Source organism: Brachyhypopomus gauderio, chromosome 9, assembly GCF_052324685.1.
Source record: "Brachyhypopomus gauderio isolate BG-103 chromosome 9, BGAUD_0.2, whole genome shotgun sequence".
NCBI classification, from domain to species: Eukaryota; Metazoa; Chordata; class Actinopteri; order Gymnotiformes; family Hypopomidae; genus Brachyhypopomus; species Brachyhypopomus gauderio.
The window spans coordinates 12313912-12337528 of NC_135219.1; the positions used below are offsets into that span (position 1 = coordinate 12313912).

Consider the following 23617-nt stretch of genomic DNA (forward strand, 5'->3'; position numbering starts at 1 on the left):
TTATCTGTATAGTACATTCATAATCTTCATAAAACCTCATATTACACTTGTAACTGTATATTTTTCCCTATATAACATGCATAATCTGTATATTAACCCATATCCTGTATATATACATTTCTATTTCTATATTTACATATTTATATTCTGAATAAGCACTTCCGGATGGATGCAAACTGCATTTCGTTGCTTTGTACCTGTGACATATGCAATGACAATAAAGTTGAATCTCATCTCATGTCCTCCTGGGTCTGTGTGGGTGTCCTCCCTGGGTCTGTGTGGATGTCCTCCCTGGGTCTGTGTGGATGTCCTCCCTCGGTCTGTGTGGGTGTCCTCCCTCAGTCTGTGTGGGTGTCCTCGCTGGGTCTGTGTGGGTGTCCTCTCTGGGTCTGTGTGGGTGTCCTCCCTGGGTCTGTGTGGATGTCCTCCCTCGGTCTGTGTGGGTGTCCTCGCTGGGTCTGTGTGGATGTCCTCCCTCGGTCTGTGTGGGTGTCCTCCCTGGGTCTGTGTGGGTGTCCTCCCTGGGTCTGTGTGGATGTCCTCCCTGGGTCTGTGTGGATGTCCTCCCTGGGTCTGTGTGGGTGTCCTCCCTCGGTCTGTGTGGGTGTCTTCCCTCGGTCTGTGTGGGTGTCTTCCAGGGTCACTGGTTTCTTCCCAAAACATGGATATTATGCCAATTGGTTATTCAAAAGAATTATCCTGATGTGTATGTCTCTGCATGTCCAATAAACAGTTACATGTGTGTTAAGTGCAAGGTAACCTTGGGTATCTTGAAATGTGCTATATAAACAACTCATAATAACTATGAAATATTCATGAAAAAAACTGATGATGTCAAGACAGGCTGGATTTAAATTCATGCCACTTTCTAACATCGAAACACAGATGACTGGCACAAATGTCAACTACGCTGATACATATAATGGTGTTAATACACGGTCGTTGGATAATAGTTCTTTGAACATACAGTACACTCATGCATCGCTGCAGAATGAGGTTTGTCATTACCTTCAAAGACTGAAGGTGGCACTATTTTCATAGTCTACGTCACAGAGCAATACCGCTCTTGGCCATGAAGGTGCCACGCCCTCTGTAACACCAGGTGGCGCTGTGAGCACCAGTAGCGATTTGGTAGCACTGTCTGGGACTGAAGAGAGTGGGTGCTCTGGTGAATAGTGTGCCCTAAGACCCCCAGGAGGTGCTGTGGGCTCTGAGTGGATATCAGAGAAAGAATTTTCAGCAAACATTTATTAAAAAAAACATACCATTAATAAAGTTTTTTAAAGATTAAAATCCTGAAAATGGCATGAAATTAAATGAATGGATAAACGTGAATCCTCTACTGAAGAAAATCCGACAAGCAAGCCTGTAGCGGAGACCTACATAACTTTCCTCAGCACACACCTAGCAACTTCTCCTCACTGCCTCGAAGTCTCTTGCTGTACGTGTGTATATTCGAGCAGGCCTCCCTCGGAGTTGGGGGAGAGCGGAAAGCGTCTCTAACCAGGAGCAGCGGGCTTAGACTGGGGGACAAGCCCAGGAGGAGCGCGTTTAGCCTGGGGAACAAGCGTGGTAGATCCTGCCAGAACAGCTGATTACGCGCTTGTCTGCAAACCAGTGACTCCTGCTCACCGCCACACACTCAGCGCGTGCACACACAGGATGGAAGCACTCAGTGGTTTGTTTTTTTCTGATAAAAATGATAATAAAACGAGGCGCATAAAATCCGAACCGCAAAGGAAACATACACAGCCGGCTTCTCAGCCGTTCGCATGAGAGATCCTGGGGAAATAAAGTGGTCATGGCAACCATGATTGACCCTTTTTCTTGTTCTCTGTAACAGCCAGAGGTGTCAATTCCAGGTTCAGAAAGTAAAAGTCCTCACCAGGATTTTACTCAAGCTTGCTAGATTTTCTAATTAATGCAATCCAGGTAAAATTAGTGGAATCAACACAATTCAGGAAGCCTGAGCAAAATCCTGGTGAGGACTTTTACTTTCTGAACCTGGAATTGACACCTCTGGTAACAGCAGGCATGCAATCCTGTTACGCGTAGCGCAGAAAGGTTGTTTAAGCACAAAATCTGGACAACAATTGTGTTGTGCGTGTTTTACCTATTTAGCCGTTAGGCAACAATTCCTGTTAACATCTTTGGGTTTACAACATCCTGAACACAGGAGACTTGAGTAGATAGTAAGACTTCCCACCTTTAGCAAAGACGGAGTCTAACTGTTTCTCATCAACTATAAACACATTCAAAGATGCACGTTCATTTAAATCAGGGAAATGAGCACTGAAGTGGACCGCAGATATAAATTCAGGCAAATGAATCGAGAAGCAATAGTGTCTGAATATGAACTGTTATCTATATATAGATATGACTGAGGCCTGTGACTCTTAGCTGACCTGGAAAAATTGCTGTAAAGAAACCGGGTAGGAGTATGGAAGAAAGCGGAGAGGTTTGTCTGGGCAAAACAAATAAAAAAACACAGAAACTGGTGTAGGAATCAACACTTGTATTATGTTATGATGAGTCAAAGAGGATACCTCTCTGTGTGTAGGTGTTTATGTGTGTATATGTGTATGTGTATATACAAGTGCTGGTAATAAAATTAGAATATTGTGAAATTTATTTCAGAATTAATCAGCTTTATACTTTTATACTGAAACAAATAAACTTTTTCTGTGTGTGTGTCTGTAGGATTTAACATACTAGAGGACGTCCGGTCTGATTAGTGCTCCTCGGTGTTGTGACCTGGTGTTGGAGGGGTAACAAAGGAGCACATCTATGGGGATTTCATGTTGTCTGACATGGTGTACCTCAGGGGGATTATATAGTGTATCTCAGGGGCATGTCATGGTGTATCTCAAGGGCATGTCATGGTGTATCTCAAGGGCATGTCATGGTGTATCTCAGGGGCATGTCATGGTGTATCTCAGGGGCATGACGTGGTGTATCTCAAGGGCATGTCATGGTGCATCTTAAGGGCATGTCATGGTGTATCTCAAGGGCATGTCATGGTGTATCTCAGGGGCATGTCATGGTGTATCTCAGGGGCATGTCATGGTGTATCTCAGGGGCAGGTCAGGGTGTATCTCAAGGGCATGTCATAGTGTATCTCAAGGGCATGTCATGGTGTATCTCAAGGGCATGTCATGGTGTATCTCAGGGGCATGACATGGTGTATCTCAAGGGCATGTCATGGTGTACCTCAGGGGCATGTCATGGTGTATCTCAAGGGCATGTCATGGTGTACCTCAGGGGCATGTCATGGTGTATCTCAAGGGCATGTCATGGTGTACCTCAGGGGCATGACATGGTGTATCTCAAGGGCATGTCATGGTGTACCTCAGGGGCATGTCATGGTGTATCTCAAGGGCATGTCATGGTGTACCTCAGGGGCATGTCATGGTGTATCTCAAGGGCATGTCATGGTGTACCTCAGGGGCATGTCATGGTGTACCTCAGGGGCATGTCATGGTGTACCTCAGGGGCATGTCATGGTGTATCTCATGGGCATGTCATCTGGAAGGAAGGGTGTATTGCATTTCTCAGCTTCAATGAGGCATCCAGCTACAATGGGCCCAGTTAGCATCATGAGTCCAGTTACCATCATGGGTCCAGTTAGCATCATGAGTCCAGTTATCATCATGGGTCCAGTTACCATCATGGGTCCAGTTACCTTCCTTGGCCCAATAACCATCATGGGCCCAGCTACCATCCTCAGACTCTCCAATGTAAACACAAAACACATTCCCCATTGATCTGAATGAGAATCACACAAATTTTTTTTTTTTAGGTTAGGTGGCCACCGCATTCGGCCATCTGCTACCTGTTTGTTGTTGCCATAGAGGCAATCCCCGGCATCGTCGCATGAGCGATTTCAAAATAAGAGCGTATAGTCCGATTGAAAAAAAAATTCCTAAAAAAAAAAACACTTTTCAGAAATAGATGGCCCGCGGGCCACATACTATTTGAGTATGGGGGGTGTAGGGTAATGACAGACGTAATGACAGACGAACACTTGGAATGGGGGTCATGTGACTTCTCCTTTAAGGCTGAAATTGATGAAGGCTAATTAAGGCTGAGGTGTAGCAACGGGTTTAGAAGCTCGACTCGAGTTTATTATGGTGCATCGTGGTGTCTTGACTGGTAGGCTCCACATGGTCATGGGTGACACAAATATAGGAATGGAACTGTAGCAGTATAACAGTGCTAATCTTCCCCTCACTGTAGCAGTATAATAACCAGGGCTCTCGAGTTTTGGATTCATGTCAGAGTGTGAGAGTTGTTGACGGGGGGGTGGCGAACGTTAATTGTTGAGCGGGGGGGGGGGGGGGGGGGGGAACGTAAGTTGTTGAGCGGGGTGGGGGTTTGTATATCGCGATTGATCGCCAGTGGAGGGCGACATAGATATGGATCGGAGGTAAATAAACTAGATTTTTTTTCTCGCCGTGTGAAATCGGAAGTGTGGCGTGTGAGCGTGTGAAGACGGTCAAATGCGTGTGTCACACGCTCAATGCGTGAGACTTGAGAGCCCTGATAATAACACTGACCTCCTCCTCACTAGCAGTAAACCTCACTAGTAATGTATTTATTGATTTCTTTGATAATAAAATAGACAATATTAGACAAAATATAAAACCTTTTATTAGCAGTCCAACTGGTATGTCATCTGGTTTGGTCGATATTTATTTAAATTTAAAATTAGGAGAAACACTTGATGCTTTTCATCCACTCCCACAATCAGAATTAGAGAAAATAATTTCATCATTAAATTGTATTACTTGCACACTATATTCGGTTCCCTCAAAATTATTAAAGGAGGTATTACCAGCTGTAACTGAACCTCTTCTAACGGTAGTTAACTCATCCATTACAATAGGTCACATGCCCAAATCCTGTAAATTAGTGGATATTAAACTTCTGATCAAGAAACCAAACCAAATCTTAACCTAGCCACTAGGGTGCACACATCAGTGTATTTTAGTGCTGGTCCCAAGCCCGGATAAATAGGGAGGGTTACATCAGGAAGGTTAACAACGACCTGTTGTCCAACAGGGCATTAGCGAAAATTGGACTACTGTTGGGACAAGGAGGAGGAGGAGAGGGGGGAAGAGGGTTCTGAAGCTGAAGGAGAGGAGGCAGAGCAGGAAAGTGGAGGTTAGAGTTGGTATGTTGAATGTGGGCTCACAGGTAAAGGGAGAGAGCTAGCTGATGCGATGGAGAGGAGGAAGATAGATATACTGTGTGTACAGGAGACCAAGTGGAAGGGGAGCAAGGCCAGGAGCATTGGTGGTGGCTTCAAACTCTTCTATCAAGGTGTAGACAGGAAGAGAAATGGAATAGGGGTAATCTGAAGGATGAGTTTAGTAAGAGTGTAGTGGAGGTAAAGCAAGTAAGTGATCTGTGTAAAGTTAGAGATTGATGGGGTGATGATGAATGTCATCAGTGCTTATGGTTGTGATGTGGAGGAGAAAGAAGAATTCTGGAGAGAGTTAGATGAAGTTGTTTTGCAGGTTCCTAAAGAAGAGAGTGGTTATTGGAGCAGATTTAAATGGACATGTTGGTGGAGGGAACAGTGGTGATGAGGAGGTGTTGGGTAGATATGGTGTTAATGTAAGGAATACGGAAGGACAAATGGTGGTAGATTTTGCTAAAAGGATAAAGATGGCTGTAGTTAACACTTACTTTAAGAAAAAGGAAGAGCACAGGGTAACATATAAGAGTGGGGGAAGATGCACACAGGTCGACTATATTCTCTGTAGGAGACGAAACCTGAAAGAGGTTAGTGATTGCAAGGTGTTACCAGGGGAGAGTGTAGCTAAACAGCACTGCAGCAGTATAACAACACTGACCTTCACCTCACTAGCAGTATAACAGTGCTAATCCCCCTCCTCACTGTAGCAGTATAACAGTGCTAATCTCCCCCTCACTGTAGCAGTATAACAGTGCTAATCTCCCCCTCACTGTAGAAGTATAACAGTGCTAATCCCCCTCCTCACTGTAGAAGTATAACAGTGCTAATCCCCCTCCTCACTGTAGAAGTATAACAACACTGACCTCCACCTCAATAGCAGTATAACAGTGCTAATCCCCCTCCTCACTAGCAGTATAACAGTGCTAATCTCCCCCTCACTGTAGCAGGGTTGCCAACTCTCACGCATTGAGCGTGAGACGCACGGATTTGACCGTGTTCAAAAAAATCTAGTTTATTTACCTCTGATCCCTATCTATGATTCAATGAGTTACTAGTTCGCTCTGGCGCCAACCACTGGCGATCGATCAATTGCGATATATGTTCGCCACATCCCCCCCCCCCCCCCAACAATTTACACTTGACCTCCCCTCCAAGTTCAAATCTCACTCCGAGTGATGTTCAAAAGTTGGCAACCTTGCTGTAGCAGTATAACAACACTGACCTCCCCCTCACTAGCAGTATAACAGTGCTAATCCCCCTGCACACTGTAGCAGTATAACAACAATAATCTCCCCTCACTGTAGCAGTATAACAGTGCTATCTCCCCCTCACTGTAGCAGTATAACAACACTGACCTCCCCCTCACTAGCAGTATAACAGTGCTAATCCCCATGCACACTGTAGCAGTATAACAACAATAATCTCCCCTCACTGTAGCAGTATAACAGCGCTGTCTCTCCCTCACGGCAGCAGTATAACAACACTGACCTCCCCCTCACTAGCAGTATAACAGTGCTAATCCCCCTCCACACTGTAGCCGTATAACAGCGCTAATCTCCCCTCATTGTAGCAGTATAACACCACTAATTGTCCCCTCACTGTAGCAGTATAACAGCGCTAATCTCCCCTCACTGTAGCAGTATAACACCACTAATTGTCCCCTCACTGTAGCAGTATAACAGCGCTGATCTTCCTCTCAATGTAGCAGCATAACAACACTGACCTCCCCCTCTCTAGCAGTATAACAGTGCTAATCTCCCCTCACTGTAGTAGTATAATGGTGCTAATCTCCCCTCACTGTAGCAGTATAATGGCACTAATCTCCCCCTCACGGTAGCAGTGTAACAGTGCTAATCTTCCCCTCACTTTTGCAGTATAACAGTGCTAATGTCCCCCTCACTGTAGCAGTATAACAACACTGACCTCCCCCTCAATGTTGCAGTATAACAGCGCTAATCTCCCCCTCACTGTAGCAGTTTTACAGCGCTAATCTTTCCCTTACTGTAGCAGTATAACACTGACCTCCACCTCACTAGCAGTATAACAGCGCTAATCTCCCCCTCACTGTAGCAGTATAACAACACTGACCTCCCCCTCACAGTAGCAGTATAATGGTGCTAATCTCCCCCTCACTGTAGCAGTATAACAACACTGACCTCCACCTCACTAGCAGTTTTACAGCGCTAATCTCCCCCTCACTGTAGCAGTATAACAACACTGACCTCCCCCTCACAGTAGCAGTATAATGGCGCTAATCTCCCCCTCACTGTAGCAGTATAACAACACTGACCTCCACCTCACTAGCAGTATAACAGCGCTAATCTCCCCCTCACTGTAGCAGTAACAGCACTGACCTCCCCCTCACAGTAACAGTATAATGGCACGAATCTCCCCCTCACTGTAGCAGTATAACAACACTGACCTCCCCCTCACAGTAGCAGTATAATGGCGCTAATCTCCCCCTCACTGTAGCAGTGTAACAACACTGACCTCCCCTCACAGTAGCAGTATAATGGTGCTAATCTCCCCCTCACTGTAGCAGTATAACAACACTGACCTCTCCCTCTCTAGCAGTATAACAGTGCTAATCCCCCTCCTCACTGTAGCAGTATAACAGCGCTAATCTCCCCTCACTGTAGCAGTATAACAGCGCTAATTATCCACTCACTGTAGCAGTATAACAGCGCTGATCTTCCTCTCAATGTAGCAGCATAACAACACTGACCTCCCCCTCTCTAGCAGTATAACAGCGCTAATCTCCCCTCACTGTAGTAGTATAATGATGCTAATCTCCCCTCACTGTAGCAGTATAATGGCACTAATCTCCCCCTCACTGTAGCAGTGTAACAGTGTTAATCTTCCCCTCACTGTAGCAGTCGAGCTTTTATTTTTATTTTATTTATGTTCTGCTGTTTCGTTGGATGCTACACACGCACTCACCTACAAGACAAGAATCTAGTGAATACTGATTAACCTGACCACATCACTTTTTTCCACATCTCTGTGGGCTAGACATTTTTTCTTTTTTCACCCCTGAACTCTCAAATGTGCATGGCCCTTTGTGATTGAGTGTATGCAGTGAAACCATACATAAACCATACATACATATATATAATGTGCCTCACTGTTGATGTTACGATTGCACGTGTCTAATAGTAGGATATATTATTCTGGCAGTAAGTGACTGGGCTTAGCTAGGGAAACGAGGGCACCAGGACACACTATGGGAAGAAGTTAAGGAGGCAGAGGAATAGTATTCCTGGTATTCATGTTGGTTTTAATTTGACATGTAACACCTACCTAAACTCTGTTGCAGACCAAGTACACCCTATCATGGCAGGGTGAACTCGCAAATGGTCATCACATCTTTTAGCATAATAATGTGCCTCTCAATCTGATGAGGCAACTATGGGACGTGCCAAGTGTGAATTACCAGGAGGCCCCTTCAGAGGTCTTGTGGGGTCCAAGCCTTTGACCAAAAGGGACCCTCACAGTATTGGCCAGGCGGTTTTATAGGTGTGGCTTCTACTAATGCCCATGGGAGGAGAGAGAGCTCAGGGAGGGCGTGGCTCAGGCTGCCAGGATTGAGGAGTGCACATTGTATCCAGAGAAACAGGACTTCACAAGGTTATGAGCTTCGCAACCAAAGTGATTCATCCTAATATGCTGTTCCTGTAGAAACCTTTTGCAAGTTGGAATGATTTTTACAGAGAAACCACAGTCATTCCCTGGAGTCTTCTTAGCCCTGACAGACGGTACCTAATTATGTCCATTTCTATTATGTCCAGATCTAAGATATACTTTTTATATGACAAGCTGATGTTTTGGGCTTTGCATTGTTAACCTTTGCTGTTAACTTCAGAAGCTACATATTTTTCAGGGGTGTTTTTTCTGGCTAAGATAAAACAAATAGTTTAATTAGCTAAATGTAAACGATAATATGTTGATTAATGTTCAAATAACAATGACTGCTAACTAACCATTTGCATAAGGCTACACATAAACACATATATCTCACACAAAATGACCAGACCATCATTCTTTAAAGAAGCTGCTCAATGTAAATAAAAGTGTACTGCAGAATAACAATTTTTAATGTCTGATAGTCAGGGTGTGAATGAGGATCCATGTGGAGAGTATCGAGCAGAGGTCTTTAATAACAACAAGAGGGCAAAACATGCAAGCAGGCGACAGAGAGGGGAAAGGCAGGCTAGGAGCATATGAGAGGCAGAACTCCGCGTCCGGAACAGACGAACACAATCTGACGAGGTCAGGCAGAAGTACCAGAGGGCTAGGCTGAGGCAAAAGACAAAACACCAGAATGATATCAAACACCAGGAGGACAATCAATGATTCACAAGGAATACGCTCAGTAGGCACTCATAACAAGATGGCAATACTTCACAAGATTGGGCTAGAGGAGGCAGGTATAAATACTGATTTATCAACTGAATCGGGTTGAAAAGAAAGGACTGCAACTGGATGACCACCGAGGGGTAAAAGCAGAGGGGGGCAAATCTGGGATGCCAGATGTTGCCGTTGAGCCCTCTGGAGGTGCCGTGGGTCTTTCAACGAAACACCAAAGAAGGAGGGTGCCCACCTGAAGACCCCTCAAGCCCTAACCCCTCACCAAGTGCTGATTATTTAAGGGATTGTACTACCTAGTCCAATGAGCTAAACCAATTCAGGTAAGTATTGCATATTTAGACTGTTGTTCATGTAAGTATTGCATATTTAGACTGTTATTCAGGTACAAATTGCATATTTAGACTGTTATTCAGGTAAGTATTGCATATTCAGACTGCTATTCAGGTAAGAATTGTATCTCCAATATTGAAGTGCTGGCTACACACGTATGTACTGTGGGCCTTTCAACGAAACACCAAAGAAGGAGGGTGCCCACCTGAAGGCCCCTGTGAAGCGATTACTCCTGAAGCCCTAACCCCTCACCAAGTGCTGATTATTTAAGGGATTGTACTACCTAGTCCTATGAGCTAAACTATTTGACAAATGTTTAGGCCTCAGATTAATGTGACTTTATGACAAACGTTTCATCAGCTTACAAGATTTATAAGATTCACTCATACACTGAAAATCCCTTTAGAATGAAAGGACTTTTTTACTTTTTGTAACTGAACTTTCAAATGGACAATGACTATTTAAAAAAATAATAAAATATCAATGAAATAAGTATTATAATACTCTAAACTCTAAAACTTAAAAACACTATTGCACTGGCTACATTTCCTACTTTAAACACGTTTCTATGAAGTTTCATTCAAGATTTCAAACCGATCTGACCGTTCGGTGAGTAAATTATGTCTTATAGACATTCCAGTGCACCATAACCGAGGTATATTTAAAAAAAACGTTTGCTGTTCTTAGGAACAACTTATGACATTGCTTGTTTCTCTGTAACCACATTTTGATGCTAACAAGTCACTTATATCACACAGGGGTTGACATGGAAAAAGTGGTGGTCTTCACAGAAACCCTGGCGTTTGCAAACCACACCGCATTATAGGGGGAGTTGTTCAACATATTCTTACATCCTTCAGTAGCTACCACTTCCTTCTCATGCCCTTTGTCTTTTTCATGTGCAGGATAAAAATCATCAAAGATTTCTGATGACTTGGTGAAAACCTAAAAACACTCCCACGAGAAGCAGTTACTGCTTTTGAACATTTAATAATCAGCAGATATTTATTATAGCCAGTGAAAGATTTTGATTTCATACTGGCTTCAGATCATATAAAGATGCTTTGCATCCCATTTCCCTCAGTTACCATGGGGTTGTTCCCCATTTTCCTCAGTTACCGTGGGGATTGCTCCCCATTTCCCTCAGTTACCGTGGAGATTGCTCCCCACTGCCCCTCAGTAACTGAGGTTTGCCTTGATACATCTGACTCACTGAGGCCCAGCCCACTCAATGCAGTAGGCCCTGCAAACAAGTCCAGTTGGGGCTATAATTTGGAAAACAAGTTGTTTTCACATCTTCTGCCCATTCACCTACACTACAACAGTTTTTTTCCACCACTGAAAATGCAACTTGTCAAATCTGATCTTCAAAGTGGATAATTTAGAAAACCCTTTTAGAAAACACTGACATAAGGTCATCACATGACATCTACAGTTCCAAAATGGAAGAACCCATCATCACCCTGTTTACTTACTAGGTGAATTTATTTCATGCTGAGCTGCTCGACTTTATCTGTCCATACAAGGAAACAATTTTTAACTTTTCTCGCCATTTATCTTTTCTCATGGTCACCATTAATTTTTTGCATTGTGGCGCTTTCCTGTGGACAGGGCGCATTTAGAAAATGGCCTGCAATAGTGTAACCAAAACACAAAATAACATTGTCCAGTTAACTCATGTTAGTGTGGACTGGGCCAACATTCTGTTTGGCTTAAATACCCATGTCATGCACAGGTGTAATTACCTGAGTCAATACATTCCTTTCATCCATGCACCTTATTGTTAAACACAATGTATTACCATGTATAATTGTGGCAGCTTGGTTATAATATATTTTTTAACCCGTCTTGGTTATGCCCAGCTTTCGTCTTTATGCCACAACTGCCAACTGCAAGATGAGAAACCACTTGTGAATACTGCAATTATACTTCATGTGGTTGAATCAAACACAGAACACCTTCATTTCAGCTTTGACTGTGTCAACAGTGAAAAATACCCCCATAATGGGGGAGTTGTTTCACCTTTTCCCACTTTTTCTACATATTGCATATGTTCCAGTCATTCTGTTAATCCACAACATGTCTGCATGTCAAGCCCTTTCAGACTTTCCTTTGGCTTACACATTTTCTTCATGTGAAGTGACACATAGCATCTTTATGCTACATTACACTTTAGTGCCTTTTGAAACTACGGTAATGAAATCAAACATGTATGCATTGCATTTATTCATGTGTTCTTGCCAGATTTCATTTATGCAGTCTCATGTATTATAGAGTAGATGAAGAATAAGGAACAGGTTAAGACAGCTGTAAGTTACAGCGCTGCCATGTTTAGGCGGTGAACACAGGTGTGTGTATATTACTTAACTTTGACAAAATTTGATCAGTCACATAGCATTCTTCTTGGTTTGGTTTTTAGTTGGTTTATCAACATCTGAGAAAGTCACCTTTAATGATTTAGACACATGATGTGTGTTCCTGACAATGGTCTCCAGCCACAGATAAGCAGCATGTCAGCATTTTAGTGCGTTATTTAGTGCATGTTCATGCACCTATTTCTCAGAATGTTATCGCCGCTGCAGCACGGTGGCTGAGAAATCCCGCTTTACACACGCCATGTTTCCATGATAGTTTCTGTTTTGATGGGTGGGCTGAGAGTTATGACTTGGCTGTACCTTTTACACGGGCATCTGCTACTGCAGTTTCTCGTTACTAACAGCTTAACGGAAATCCGAACTGGCAAGTTGTCCACTACTAAACTAGGTGTGGTAATGTGTGTCTTGACTCACAGTGTCACCTATTACAGCATCTTGTGAACCACAGGGGGGAGTTGACAATGCTTTTTGTCCCCTGGGGGTTGCAGGGTTGCCAACTTTTGACGTTCGCTTGGAGTGAGATTTTAACCTGGAGCCGGTGGCGAGTGTATTTTGTTGAGCGGGGGGGGTTGGCGAACGTAAAATGGACACAGATTCAGTGTTATATCGCCGGTGGATGGCGCCAAAGCTAGCGAACTAGTAACGTATTGAATCATATATGTGGATCTGACGTAAATAAACTGGATATTTTTTTTCGGCGTGAGATATCGGAAGTGTGGCGTGAGAGCGTGTGAAAACGGTCAAATGCGTGTGTCTCACGCTCAATGCGTGAGAGTTGGCAACCCTGGGGTTGCGCTAGTTTTGGAGGAGGATTCTGGGATATATATATATATATATATATATATATATATATATATATATATATATATATATATATATATATATATATATCCCTGTGTTTATATATATAAACTCATTTTTGTTTTTATCATTTGTGATTCTGATTCATTAATGCTACCCTTCATCACAACTAACCTTACAAATAATACTTAAATACTCCACTGTACAAAAATAAATCTGTTTTGTGGTGTTTGCAGAGGTTTTCCACCACCCTACATGTAAATTCAAGTCTGGTTTTCTCCACATGCTGACAGCTGCATTATTGCTGGTGTATTACAGAGTCTGTGCAGAAGTAAAAGTGAGAAAACATCGGTAACTAAATATGTCCTCACCTTTAAGCCTGTAGTAGGCTGAGCCTACTCAATGGTCATTTCCTATGGGGGTGTGCCTGAGTGTGTGTGTGGGGTGTGTGTGTGTGTGTGTGTGTGTGTGTGTGTGTGTGTGAGTATGGACTGTTTTGTTCCACTCATTATCATTGAATAGTGGAATATGAGGGGTATAGTGGAATACGTGGTCCCACACACTTGCAAAAGTGAGGTGTGAAAAGAGATGACGCAGGTGTGTTGAGGACAGCCTCTGTGTAGGTACAGAGATAAAGCAACAAGAAGGAACATAAATAGAGCAGTTACAGTGATCCATGTGACCATGACTGCAAGCTGTTTACCTATGTGGATATTTGTAATCTCTGCTCTCATCAGTCATAATGAAACAAATTTTCAATGTGGTTTCCACCTACTATATATCTAACATAAGATGTATTCCTTCAACTTCTATATTATGCTAAAGCTTTGATGTTTATGTCAGAGATGTTGTGTATAGTGTCAGCTCTAGTCGAATGGTTGTGCTGACATTCTGACTTGGCTCCCTGAAATGTTTCTTTGCTTTTTGTCCCCTCACTGCACTATAGAAGGATTAGGACTAAGAAGACCTAGGGGTGCTGAACATTTCCTGTAAGGTCTCAGGAGCCCAGCAGAGACCTCCGTTTACTGTGGTGTGAGACGCCGTGTCTCACTCCGTGCTGGTATTGGTAGAGTGTGTGGGGTAACCCCATTAGCCTCTCCCTATTAGCCCTTCACATCTTAACTCTTTGAAGGCTGCACAAGAAATGTTATGGTTATATTAAAACATTTGCATGAGGTCATTTATGTTAGCGTTTACAGAGTGACTGAATTTCACAGACTTGTTTGGTTCAACACCACCACTACCTCTTAGCCCCCATACCTTCATTATGAAGCAGGAAGGAAACAGAAAAAAGCACACTGTGTTCTTTGCCAGCTGCAAGTAAAACTATAGCAGAAATTGGAGTGTGTGTGTGTGTGTGTGTGTGTGTGTGTGGGTGTGTGTGTGAGAACAAGTGCATGTAACTGCAGGGTTGCGATGAGGCCAAGCTGAGGGTCTTTGCAGAAATGACAAGGCAACTGCAACTCTGCAGAAGTGGATAGACCAGAGGCAACATAGAAGCTCAGCAGCCGTCAACTTACACATTACAGTCTTGAGACGAACAGTCTGTTTAGCAGATAAAGTGTTAAAACGTTTCCACCAAGTGATATATGGATAGAAATGGCTAAAGTAACAAAGTTGTGACTCATGCATGTTATTTCAAAAATAGGCATGGAAATTTTATATCAAAATGTTTAGCATATTTTCCTCCAACAACAAGCACACCCTTAGATGCCAAGATAGGTGTTTCTGTGGGTTTGTGGCAACTGACTAGTAAAATGTTACTGTGTGGTTTTCTTGATAGCCATCAAAATATCTTTTGAAATATAATCTTTTGAAATGCCAGCATTTGTTTAAAATTAAGTATTATTTTATTCAAACAAAGGTTTATTAATGATATATTAATATACCATTACTTATTGGGTCAATATGACCATCATTTATATTGAAATACATTCAGACAAAATGTCTAGTCATGTGTAAGAAAATAAATACCACCTCCTCCATGTAGGAGCACTTTAGTGTTCACTGAAGAAATATTCAGAAGAAAAAATACTAGAAATTATATGAAATACAGATGATGAAAACATGGATACTGAAATAACACCATGTATGCATGGGGTGCTTCACCGAGAGCACTGCAGCAACCCAAGGGCCAATTATGTCATCTATTGTTTAACATTTCATTTATGCATTGTCAGAAAAGGAAAAAAATGGGGGAAAAACTACCTGGGGGAAAAACACTACATGGGGTGTTTGTAAAAGAACGTTTCACTCATAACTATAGATAATGATATAGAATTAGGCACTGGTACTGTGTGGAGTCCAGGTTGGTCAGAATCGGAGGCTGAAAGACTTTACAGGGTTCCCAATCCCTCGGCCCCTACCGACGCCTAACTGCCCTTTCTTAGCATTCTCAATTCGTCCTTCTCCTGTCGATACCTCCCCCCCCCCCCCCCACCCCAGGAAACAGCTAATCGTAAGGGCCAGAAGGGGAGTTATGCTCAGGGGAGTTTGAAGAGGCCAAAGAAGTTGCTGTGGTGGTCGGTACTGAGCCAGGCAGGCCGGGACACGTTGACGAGCACCCAGTCCCCCTGCTGGAGCTGCTGGACGGAGCCCAGGTTGCTCCCGGCCGTCCACACGTCCACTCCGCTCCTGCAGAAGCCCTCCTTGTGGTCGCTCATGAGGGTCAGCGGGTGTCCGTCCCTCCGCACGTACACCGTGTGGAACAGCGAGTCCCTGGACCGGCATTCGTTTGAGAGGAACTCCACACGCGAGTAGACAAAGTAGAGGCCCGTTTGGTTCACTCGCAGGCCGCCGTCCCGGTACACCACGCCCTCCGTGAAGGCGCGGCTATGGCTCTGTTCCCACCTCAAGGTCTTTGATGCTTTGTCCTGGATTTTCCCTGAGTGGATGTGAGAGAAAGACAACATTACTGGTAGGTTCTACAGATGAGTTCAGAATCCCCTAATCTGGGTTTAGATGAACACTGATGATTTTGAACATTTGAACATTAGTCATGGAGGTAAGATTAGGGTTGCAGATAGGCGGTGCAGCTAGTTGAGAACGCTTCCACAGCAGAGATGTGCAGCTTCCGTGTAAATGGAGTAAATGGAAGAGGTTGATAAGGTGTTAACAAATTAGACGTTACCTATTAGATGTGCAGCTTGTGTATGTTTGGTTTCACCGACGTGTTCTGACTGGGTCCCTGCAAAATAAAAAAAATTAAAAAGATGAGGCAAAAATGATCAGACATGTGAAGTCTGTCACTGCTATCTTTGTTGGGTTTTGTAGCTGTCAAGAAGATGAAACGTGATATGCAGAGTCAAGTTCAAAAACGAATAGCTCACCCACTAGCCTCTGTGGTGCCCCGCTTTCATTCTGTATATGCATTTCCTGTCATGAAAGAAAGCGAAAAATGAGGACTACTGTTATCATATGTGTGACATTTTTAGATCGGCCTATGCAAACATGCAAACACAAAAGTGATTTAATATGCTGATGAAGATGCATCAGGTCATATATTTATGGTCAACGTTGACTTAGATTGTTTTCTTAAATAGCTGGGACTCCTGTTTGATAGGGGTCTCATTTGAATAAAGGATATCCTGTTCTGCTGGACTGGTGACCACAACCTCTTCTTCTTTTGATTCTAGTCTAGTCAAATGTCAAAATGTTAAGGTGAAAAGGACTACATAAATAAGTTTTCATGTTTCAAGTTTCATATTTTCTTTTCTTTTAGTATTATCATCTATTAACAGTAGGTCAACAGTCTAATAAAACTGCTTAATAAGAATAATAATTTCAGTTATTGACTGAAATTTTTCTTCATTTTCCTAAATTAAAGTCATGTCTAACTTTTGTAAGACTGAACTGAATTAAGAGAAAATTGATTCAGACAAATTGAATATATAAAAATGTGCTATAAGAGAATTTTTGTTCGTAGCCAACTCTGGGGAGAAAAGAAGAAACTTCAGTTCACAGTTCACCTGTTTCATCCGCACAACCTCTGTCTGCAGCCTCCAGATCTGGTAGGCTCCAAGTCCCAGTGCAGCAAACACAGTGAGGAAGACCATGACGAGGAGCGTGGCACCAGCGGATGTCATTCCTCTGCAGCTCTTCCTCTTGAACTGGGTGTGGGCTGGAGGGAACGTCCAGCAGGGCACCAGGACAGGGTCACCTCTCCCTGCGCCCTGCGTCTGGAGCGGCCGCGGCTGCTGATGGTGAGGGTAGTGGTGCTGAGGAAAGCCTCCTGAGGTATCCACGGTGAACACCGGAGGATACGGGTAGCCACGGTTACCGCTCATGATCGTAGCTGTCAGTGTGTCTGACTGACTCGAGGACGAGAATTTGTCTAATGAGGTTTTTTTTTTAAGTATGTCTAATGTGGTCAACACCTCCAACACTTTCCTCCCACGTTCTATCACTTCTTCTTCTTCTTTTTCTTCTCCTCCTCTATTTCTACCTCTCTGTTTCACTGCTTGTGTGCGTCTGTCTGTCTCTTCCCTGTTTCACTAGATCTCATGTCCTGCCCTTAACATTTTGCATGGTGATGTCATGACATATACCATTAATGGTAACACTGGTTGGTGAAACTGGAAAGGCATTCTTGCATCACATTAGGTCCTCATCTTCCACCCTAACTTTAATGCTCATTATATAAATCACAATAAAATGTTTAAACACGCATCACCTTACCATAATCATCATTGTTTTAAAATTTATTTTTAAATGAATTTTAAATAAATTTTATTTTGTCTCTTTTTTTGTTTATTAATCCATACATCTGAACAGTATATTCATTTTTATTCCAGTGCCAGAAACTGAAATTGTGCTTATGTGCTTTTTTCCCAGGATTCGCTCATGTGAATTCCTAATGTCATATAGTCATAATGACCTAGAAAGAGTTCTTAAGAAGACCCACCGTATGTTCTCGAGAGACCACTGCATCCTGTCATGTACACCTAGTAGCTAAAAACTGAAAGTGAAAAGCTGCATGTTTGAAAGGATCATTTGTGACACAAAGATCATGGGCACGTGTAAATATGTAAACCATTTATCACATCTAGCTGGAGTATCACATCTAGAGTAGCTACACAGTATCACAAAACCATACGAGAGAATGATTGTTCAACGTGCTATACACAGATGCACAGCTGCTGATCTAGAATCATCTGGAGAATTGGCCCTCACCGAATATGCATTCCTTAACCAAAACGGGATCATTTGCTTACGTAATGTCATCATATTAAAAAATCTAGGTTGGTTGTATTTGTAAACAATGATACAGCAAAGCTTCTAGTATTGATTCCCCTTACCAAAGTTTCAGTAAACATAAGACACAACCACCAAGGAGCAGATGCTGCCACATGAAACACAGTTTGCTTGCAAACACTTCCAGCCTGTCAGGCTGCACTCTCAGGGGCTCTGTGTGAGAACAGGGAGGCGGTGGAAGATCGCGGTGTGGTTTAAACCAGACGCCACCAGAGAAAATGCCACCATTTTACTGTGTACTCATGCAGCATACACACACACACACACACACACACACACATACACACACACCAAATTTACTGGAACAAGCTGCTCTTTTTCGTCAGGGGCGCATAGGCTTGAATGTTGGTTAAAGTAGCATTCTTCTGCTCATGCTCATTTCAGTTGTCAACTGTCAGGACATGCAGAGTGTTGCAGACTCATCACCAATCTCCACTCTGTCCTGGTCAACCCCCTCATTCCTGTTGTCGAAGAATAATTTCCTTCTAGAGAGTATCCTCGCTCTCATGTCAGCAATTTGAATTTCCCATGGTTGGAAATGCTTGCAATCACCTGTCTATTGCAGTGGCCTAGTTAAATAACTCATTTCAGTTCCAAGTTAGACCACAATCACTAGTCATCGCTCAATCATTTGTCATATATATGAATGACAGACAGCACAATCAACAATTCTGTGGTGATGCTTAAAATGCATGAATTCCAGTCATGTATATAGGAGAGGGAAACTTGCATCTAATTACATTGTTTCCATTCCAGTTTACTGTAGTAAACTAACACATGCAATAGAATCTGAAGAACACAGTCAGGCCATCAGAATTATGTTTGTGTGTCTGTGTTTTAAACCTTTTTCTTGACTACAGAACCTTTTTCTGTACCTACAGCTTTGCATTGATTCACAAAAGCTTTAAGTTCACATGAACATTCCTATTCATCAACGACATATTTCACGTTTTTATTACTGAATATATATGAACTGGGGATGTGTAACAAAGGAATTACTTTTATCATAGTGTAAAAATCCACTCCGTTCTATTTTGTTCACGACCTTTGTAAATGTGGAAATGATCATAAAGAAAACAAATTATTTTAAGGACCATCAAATCATATCGCAGAGGAGCTAAAGCACAAAGTTCTGTTCTTTGTGAAGAGACCTTCTCAGATGTTCTATAGGTCAAGTTTCAGTATCCATTTACAGGTAAGGGAAACCCTGTCCGCATGTATGCGTGTGCAGCTAAAACCACAAAGCTCCCATCACTTGTGCCAGTCTCAGCATCAACACCGTCTTCTCTTACCCGAAATGATACGCAGTCAGCAGTTCCCACTGTTAATGAAGAGGGGCAGGGGTTTTGGGGTGGAACGTGGGCCGCGTCTGCAGCGAGCAGACTTCTGGAGCAAACGTGCGTTTTATAGTAGAGCATGTTCTCTCTCTCTCTCTCTCTCTCTCTCTCTGAGTCAGCATTCCTCTGCTTATTGAGAAGTCAGTATGCAGGACTGTGGATGTGGCTGCTGTGGTGGGATTATAACGTAATCTCCACTGCAGTGTCTTAATCTGAAAGTGCTTGCTAACAACTCCCACACAGGCCAAGTCTATTCACATCAAAACATTACAGGAGAGCTTTCTAGCTGCAACTCCTTGAAGATGTTCATGTCTTTGATAAATAGGTCAGAAGCGTGGTGTGAATTAAATGATCTTAAATGTCAATTACATTACACTTTTTTTCCCACTTTTCCCATGGAGAGTGAACGCAGCTGCAATATAACTCTTCTAAGAAATAATTGCTGACCTTGGACATTTGAATTTGTTAAAAAAAACCATACTTCAATTATTCAAATACCAAACATTTTACAAAAATATCACTGATGATGGTAACTGTGACAATCCTGACGCCACTAGTCAGAACAATACATTTCACTGTAAACTTTATTAAATATACAAATATACAAAATAAAAGAAGCCTCATCTGTATTCCACTCATAGTTGCCTACATGTTGCAGTTGTGCTACGTTTCCTCATCTGAGGAAGACGAGTAGCATCCCAGTCCCAAAACATGCTGTTTCTGAGCCTGAATGACTTTAGTGCAGGGGCAGGAGTTTGACTCGCCTCTCTCCCCAGGCCCTGTGGCTGGTGCTACAGGCAAGTTATGCAGGTTGGGGAGCCTGTTGTGCAGTGCATGCACCAGGGCACTCATGACCTGCGTTTGCCCCGAAGAAACCCCGCGAGCACCAGCTACCACCACCGCGAGCCTGGTGGGGTCAAAGGAGAGCGGGAGATCCTGGTCTGGAAGATCAGAGGCTGGCTGGACCGACGGGCTTGGGAGAACCTGCTTACTTGAAGAAAACGTTGCTGCCTTGTCTTCGGCTCTGGCGTGGTCAGGAACACAGACTCTCTTGGCTGTCAGGAAGGGTCAGAAGATGGTCATGGTAACTTTTAGAAGCCTTTTATTTAAGCTGTGTGTACACATTCAATACGAGACCACATGTCTGGTGGACTAACCATCACACTGGCTGCTGTCGGAGTCTGGTCTCCTCTTGCTGTATGCTCTGGGGGTCCAGGGCCTGTGTTTACAGCTGGGGTCCAAAGAGCGCAATTTGTTGAGGTATCGTTTATACTCTTTTTGCAGGTACTCAATTTGCTGCTGGAACTCTGCGATCTTCCTTTCTGGGTAATGAGATAACTGGGATTGCTGTAGAGATGAGAGATGGCCAGTCAGAAACATACATGAAGAGGGATACTGCATGATCAAAGAAATCTAGATGTTTTTAAATAAAAGGTTAATGGTAAATATTGTAACGTGTCTGAATCTGTAGCAGATTATATTGCATGAGTAAAAAGGGTGGTGTTTGCCAAGTATATTAAACAATTTGAATATCTCTGTTAAAATTTATATTAGTTGTATAAAAGTTATAAAAGTTGTCTCTGTGTTATATGAATATGAAACAGTTATGAATAACTGTTACGATTAACAGAAAAAGTGTACTACTGGAAGAAATGCAAGGCACTTATGCTACTGCTGCATAAAACACTCAAGATGGAGAATCACAGAATGCTTTCTGTATAACATCAACAGCACTCTAAGGGGCTTTATCAAGAACTCGATGGGGCTGTGGACCATTATAGGGCAACTTCAGGCCAAGAACACAAGAATCCCCATCAACTGTGGGATTTACCACAGAGATGCACGGCCTGCTACTCCCTGCACTCCCTCAGTGAAATCATCACCAAGTGTGGCAATGGATACCAGTAATGGAGTGGAGCCACCTCCTCCACATGAATGACACCAAGCTGTAAACCAGAACTGAGCATTGATCTACTAATCCATCTCTCCAGAATCTACAGCAATGACTTTGGATTGTCATTTCCACCGGATAAGTGTAGTTGTCTCAGGTCTGTTGTATTTATTGTAGTAATCATATTTATTGGTAATGTTTTATTGTGAAACTGTCCCATGCTGCATATTTTGCACATTGTATTGTTACCCTGCCGCACTTTATGTCGTCTGTCGTATTGTTGATTTGTGTTGCACCACGGTTCCGGAGGAATGTAATTTCGTTACACTGTGTACCTGTACTCAGATGTAATGACAATAAAAAGCCTCGACTTGACGGTTGATGGTTACATGGAGAGAGAAGTTGGCTAGTTGTGCACGGATAATTCGTGCAAAGAGGTGGGCATTCCAGGTTCAGAAAGTAAAAGTCCTCACCAGGATTTTGCTCAAGCTTCCTGAATTGTGTTGCTTCCACTAATTTTACCTGGATTGCACTAATTAGAAAATCTAGCAAGCTTGAGCAAAATCCTGGTGAGGACTTTTACTTTCTGAACCTGGAATGCCCACCTCTGGTATAGAATTAGAATATAGCCCATTCTGGCTGACTCCTTACTGCATTTGTGAAAGAATACATTAACACACTGCAAAGCAGATCATAAAATGTTAATTTCAAATAAGTAGACCACAAAACAGACTATTACTAAAATCCAAATTTAGCAATTGCACTGCAGCAATATGAAATAATTGGACAACCAAATTTAATCAGAAATCAACTTTAAATCACTCACAAAACTTCCAAATTTGTAGTCCATCAAACCACAACACATCGGTTCACACTACAGTCCTTTTCAATGAAGCTTACTCATAGTCAGTCAGTACATTGGGAAGTGCCATGATGTGCTTCTCTGGACTATGAAGGGTCTATTGGCTGGTGGGTTGTTGAGCAGTGACTGGACGAAAGGCCAACTCAACCCCAGTCATCCATCCGCCTGTACCTGCAGGTAGTACTCGATTTCATTCTTGATGCTTGGTATCCATTTCTTCACGGCTTCTGCAGAATTTAGTGTTGCCTACCAAAAGGACAAGACTGCATGTTATGAACCGAGTTTGTGTTGGGGGACAGATAGATAACTAGCAGGCCCAAACGTCCTAGCTAGCTAGTTTATCTGTCTTATTTGATTGTAGCTACAAGTGGCACTGCGTTAAATACTCACAAGTTTGGGTCTTGATTCATTAACGTCTTTTATACGTCCGTCTACAATCAGACGGTTAAAAAGGTCAAATGCACGTTAGATTCAGTCGAGGAAACTAACTGAAAGTTGCTAACTAGCTAGCTTACAAGAAACAGACAGTTACTTAGCTAAGTTAGTTAGATTAATTACAAAATTTACCACTTCAGTCATGGAAAAACATTTAATTTCGATGCAGTACAGATTTACCCTCTTTTTCCTTCTTAAGCCACAGTCGATTCAGTCTTCCAAGTTGTTTCTCTTCATTTCTAGCCATTTTCAATGGGCCGTATGGCAACAATGAGCCACGTGACCCAATTTTCTGACGTGTCTGGGTGAGTCACGTGACATTGTTTATCGTAGAAAACAGCGCGCAACCTTCAACGTGACGACGCGTGTGCACGTGCTACGGTCTGTCTAGTTTCCTTTTTACTGAAACTGTGGTATCCGTCTTGGTCAGTTATGTCCTACATAATCAGATAATCGTATAAACGTAAATATAATTGTTTTTTTAATGGACAACCAGAATGGTTTTATTTCTGTTGTTAGTTTTTTGTTATGTTTTTCAACCAATAAACAACTGATTCATTAATTTCCTGTCGTTGCCTTCGGCTGTTTGAAATACATGGTGTTTGAGTGACACCTAGAGAACATCTCATGATATTGATGTGTGATCCATGCTCATTCTATCTATCTATCTATCTATCTATCTATCTATCTATCTATCTATCTATCTATCTATTAAGGGTGTAAATAAATAAATAAATAAATATATGTATATATATATATATATAT

General features: G+C 42.6%; 2 protein-coding genes and 1 long non-coding RNA gene across 5 annotated transcripts; 1 reads left to right on the forward strand and 2 right to left on the reverse strand.

Annotated features, from left to right (window-relative positions):
• Nucleotides 1–13796: 13796 nt before the first annotated feature.
• On the forward strand, nucleotides 13797–17194 carry LOC143522489 (uncharacterized). Its single transcript, XR_013133018.1, has 3 exons — nucleotides 13797–14617; nucleotides 15520–15991; nucleotides 17073–17194. It is a non-coding gene; the product is annotated as an uncharacterized LOC143522489 (long non-coding RNA).
• On the reverse strand, nucleotides 15523–17381 carry faslg (Fas ligand (TNF superfamily, member 6)). Its single transcript, XM_077016213.1, has 4 exons — nucleotides 17043–17381; nucleotides 16404–16449; nucleotides 16205–16261; nucleotides 15523–15958 (listed from the first exon to the last, which is right to left on the reverse strand). Exons 1-4 carry the CDS (start codon nucleotides 17358–17360, stop codon nucleotides 15558–15560), a joined length of 822 nt encoding a protein of 273 aa, XP_076872328.1. The 5' UTR covers nucleotides 17361–17381; the 3' UTR covers nucleotides 15523–15557.
• Nucleotides 17382–20230: 2849 nt separating this feature from the next.
• Nucleotides 20231–23168, reverse strand: LOC143523073 (uncharacterized). Of its 3 annotated transcripts, none has more exons than XM_077017222.1 (5): nucleotides 23033–23168; nucleotides 22808–22848; nucleotides 22589–22663; nucleotides 20822–21011; nucleotides 20231–20719 (listed from the first exon to the last, which is right to left on the reverse strand). In XM_077017222.1, exons 1-5 carry the CDS (start codon nucleotides 23097–23099, stop codon nucleotides 20328–20330), a joined length of 765 nt encoding a protein of 254 aa, XP_076873337.1. In that variant the 5' UTR covers nucleotides 23100–23168; the 3' UTR covers nucleotides 20231–20327. The 3 variants fall into 3 exon arrangements, with proteins under 3 accessions (XP_076873337.1, XP_076873338.1, XP_076873339.1); XM_077017223.1 differs by having other exon boundaries at nucleotides 22382–22663; nucleotides 23033–23065; XM_077017224.1 differs by lacking the exon at nucleotides 22808–22848 and having other exon boundaries at nucleotides 22382–22663; nucleotides 23033–23118.
• Between the last annotated feature and the right edge of the window lie 449 nt (nucleotides 23169–23617).

What these genes read in the sequence shown, in the direction of transcription:
- faslg (XM_077016213.1), bottom strand. Translation starts at nt 17,360, where the DNA reads ATGAGCGGTAACCGTGGCTACCCGTATCCTCCGGTGTTCACCGTGGAT. An exon ending in GGCACCACAGAGGCTAGTGG is followed by an intron (nt 16,262 to 16,403) that starts GTGAGCTATTCG and finishes TTTATTTTGCAG; the next exon opens with GGACCCAGTCAGAACACGTC. An exon ending in ACAAGCTGCACATCTAATAG is followed by an intron (nt 15,959 to 16,204) that starts GTAACGTCTAAT and finishes ACATCCACTCAG; the next exon opens with GGAAAATCCAGGACAAAGCA.
- LOC143523073 (XM_077017222.1), bottom strand. Translation starts at nt 23,099, where the DNA reads ATGGCTAGAAATGAAGAGAAACAACTTGGAAGACTGAATCGACTGTGG. An exon ending in ATGAATCAAGACCCAAACTT is followed by an intron (nt 22,664 to 22,807) that starts GTGAGTATTTAA and finishes TCCTTTTGGTAG; the next exon opens with GCAACACTAAATTCTGCAGA. An exon ending in CGACAGCAGCCAGTGTGATG is followed by an intron (nt 20,720 to 20,821) that starts GTTAGTCCACCA and finishes CCTTCCTGACAG; the next exon opens with CCAAGAGAGTCTGTGTTCCT.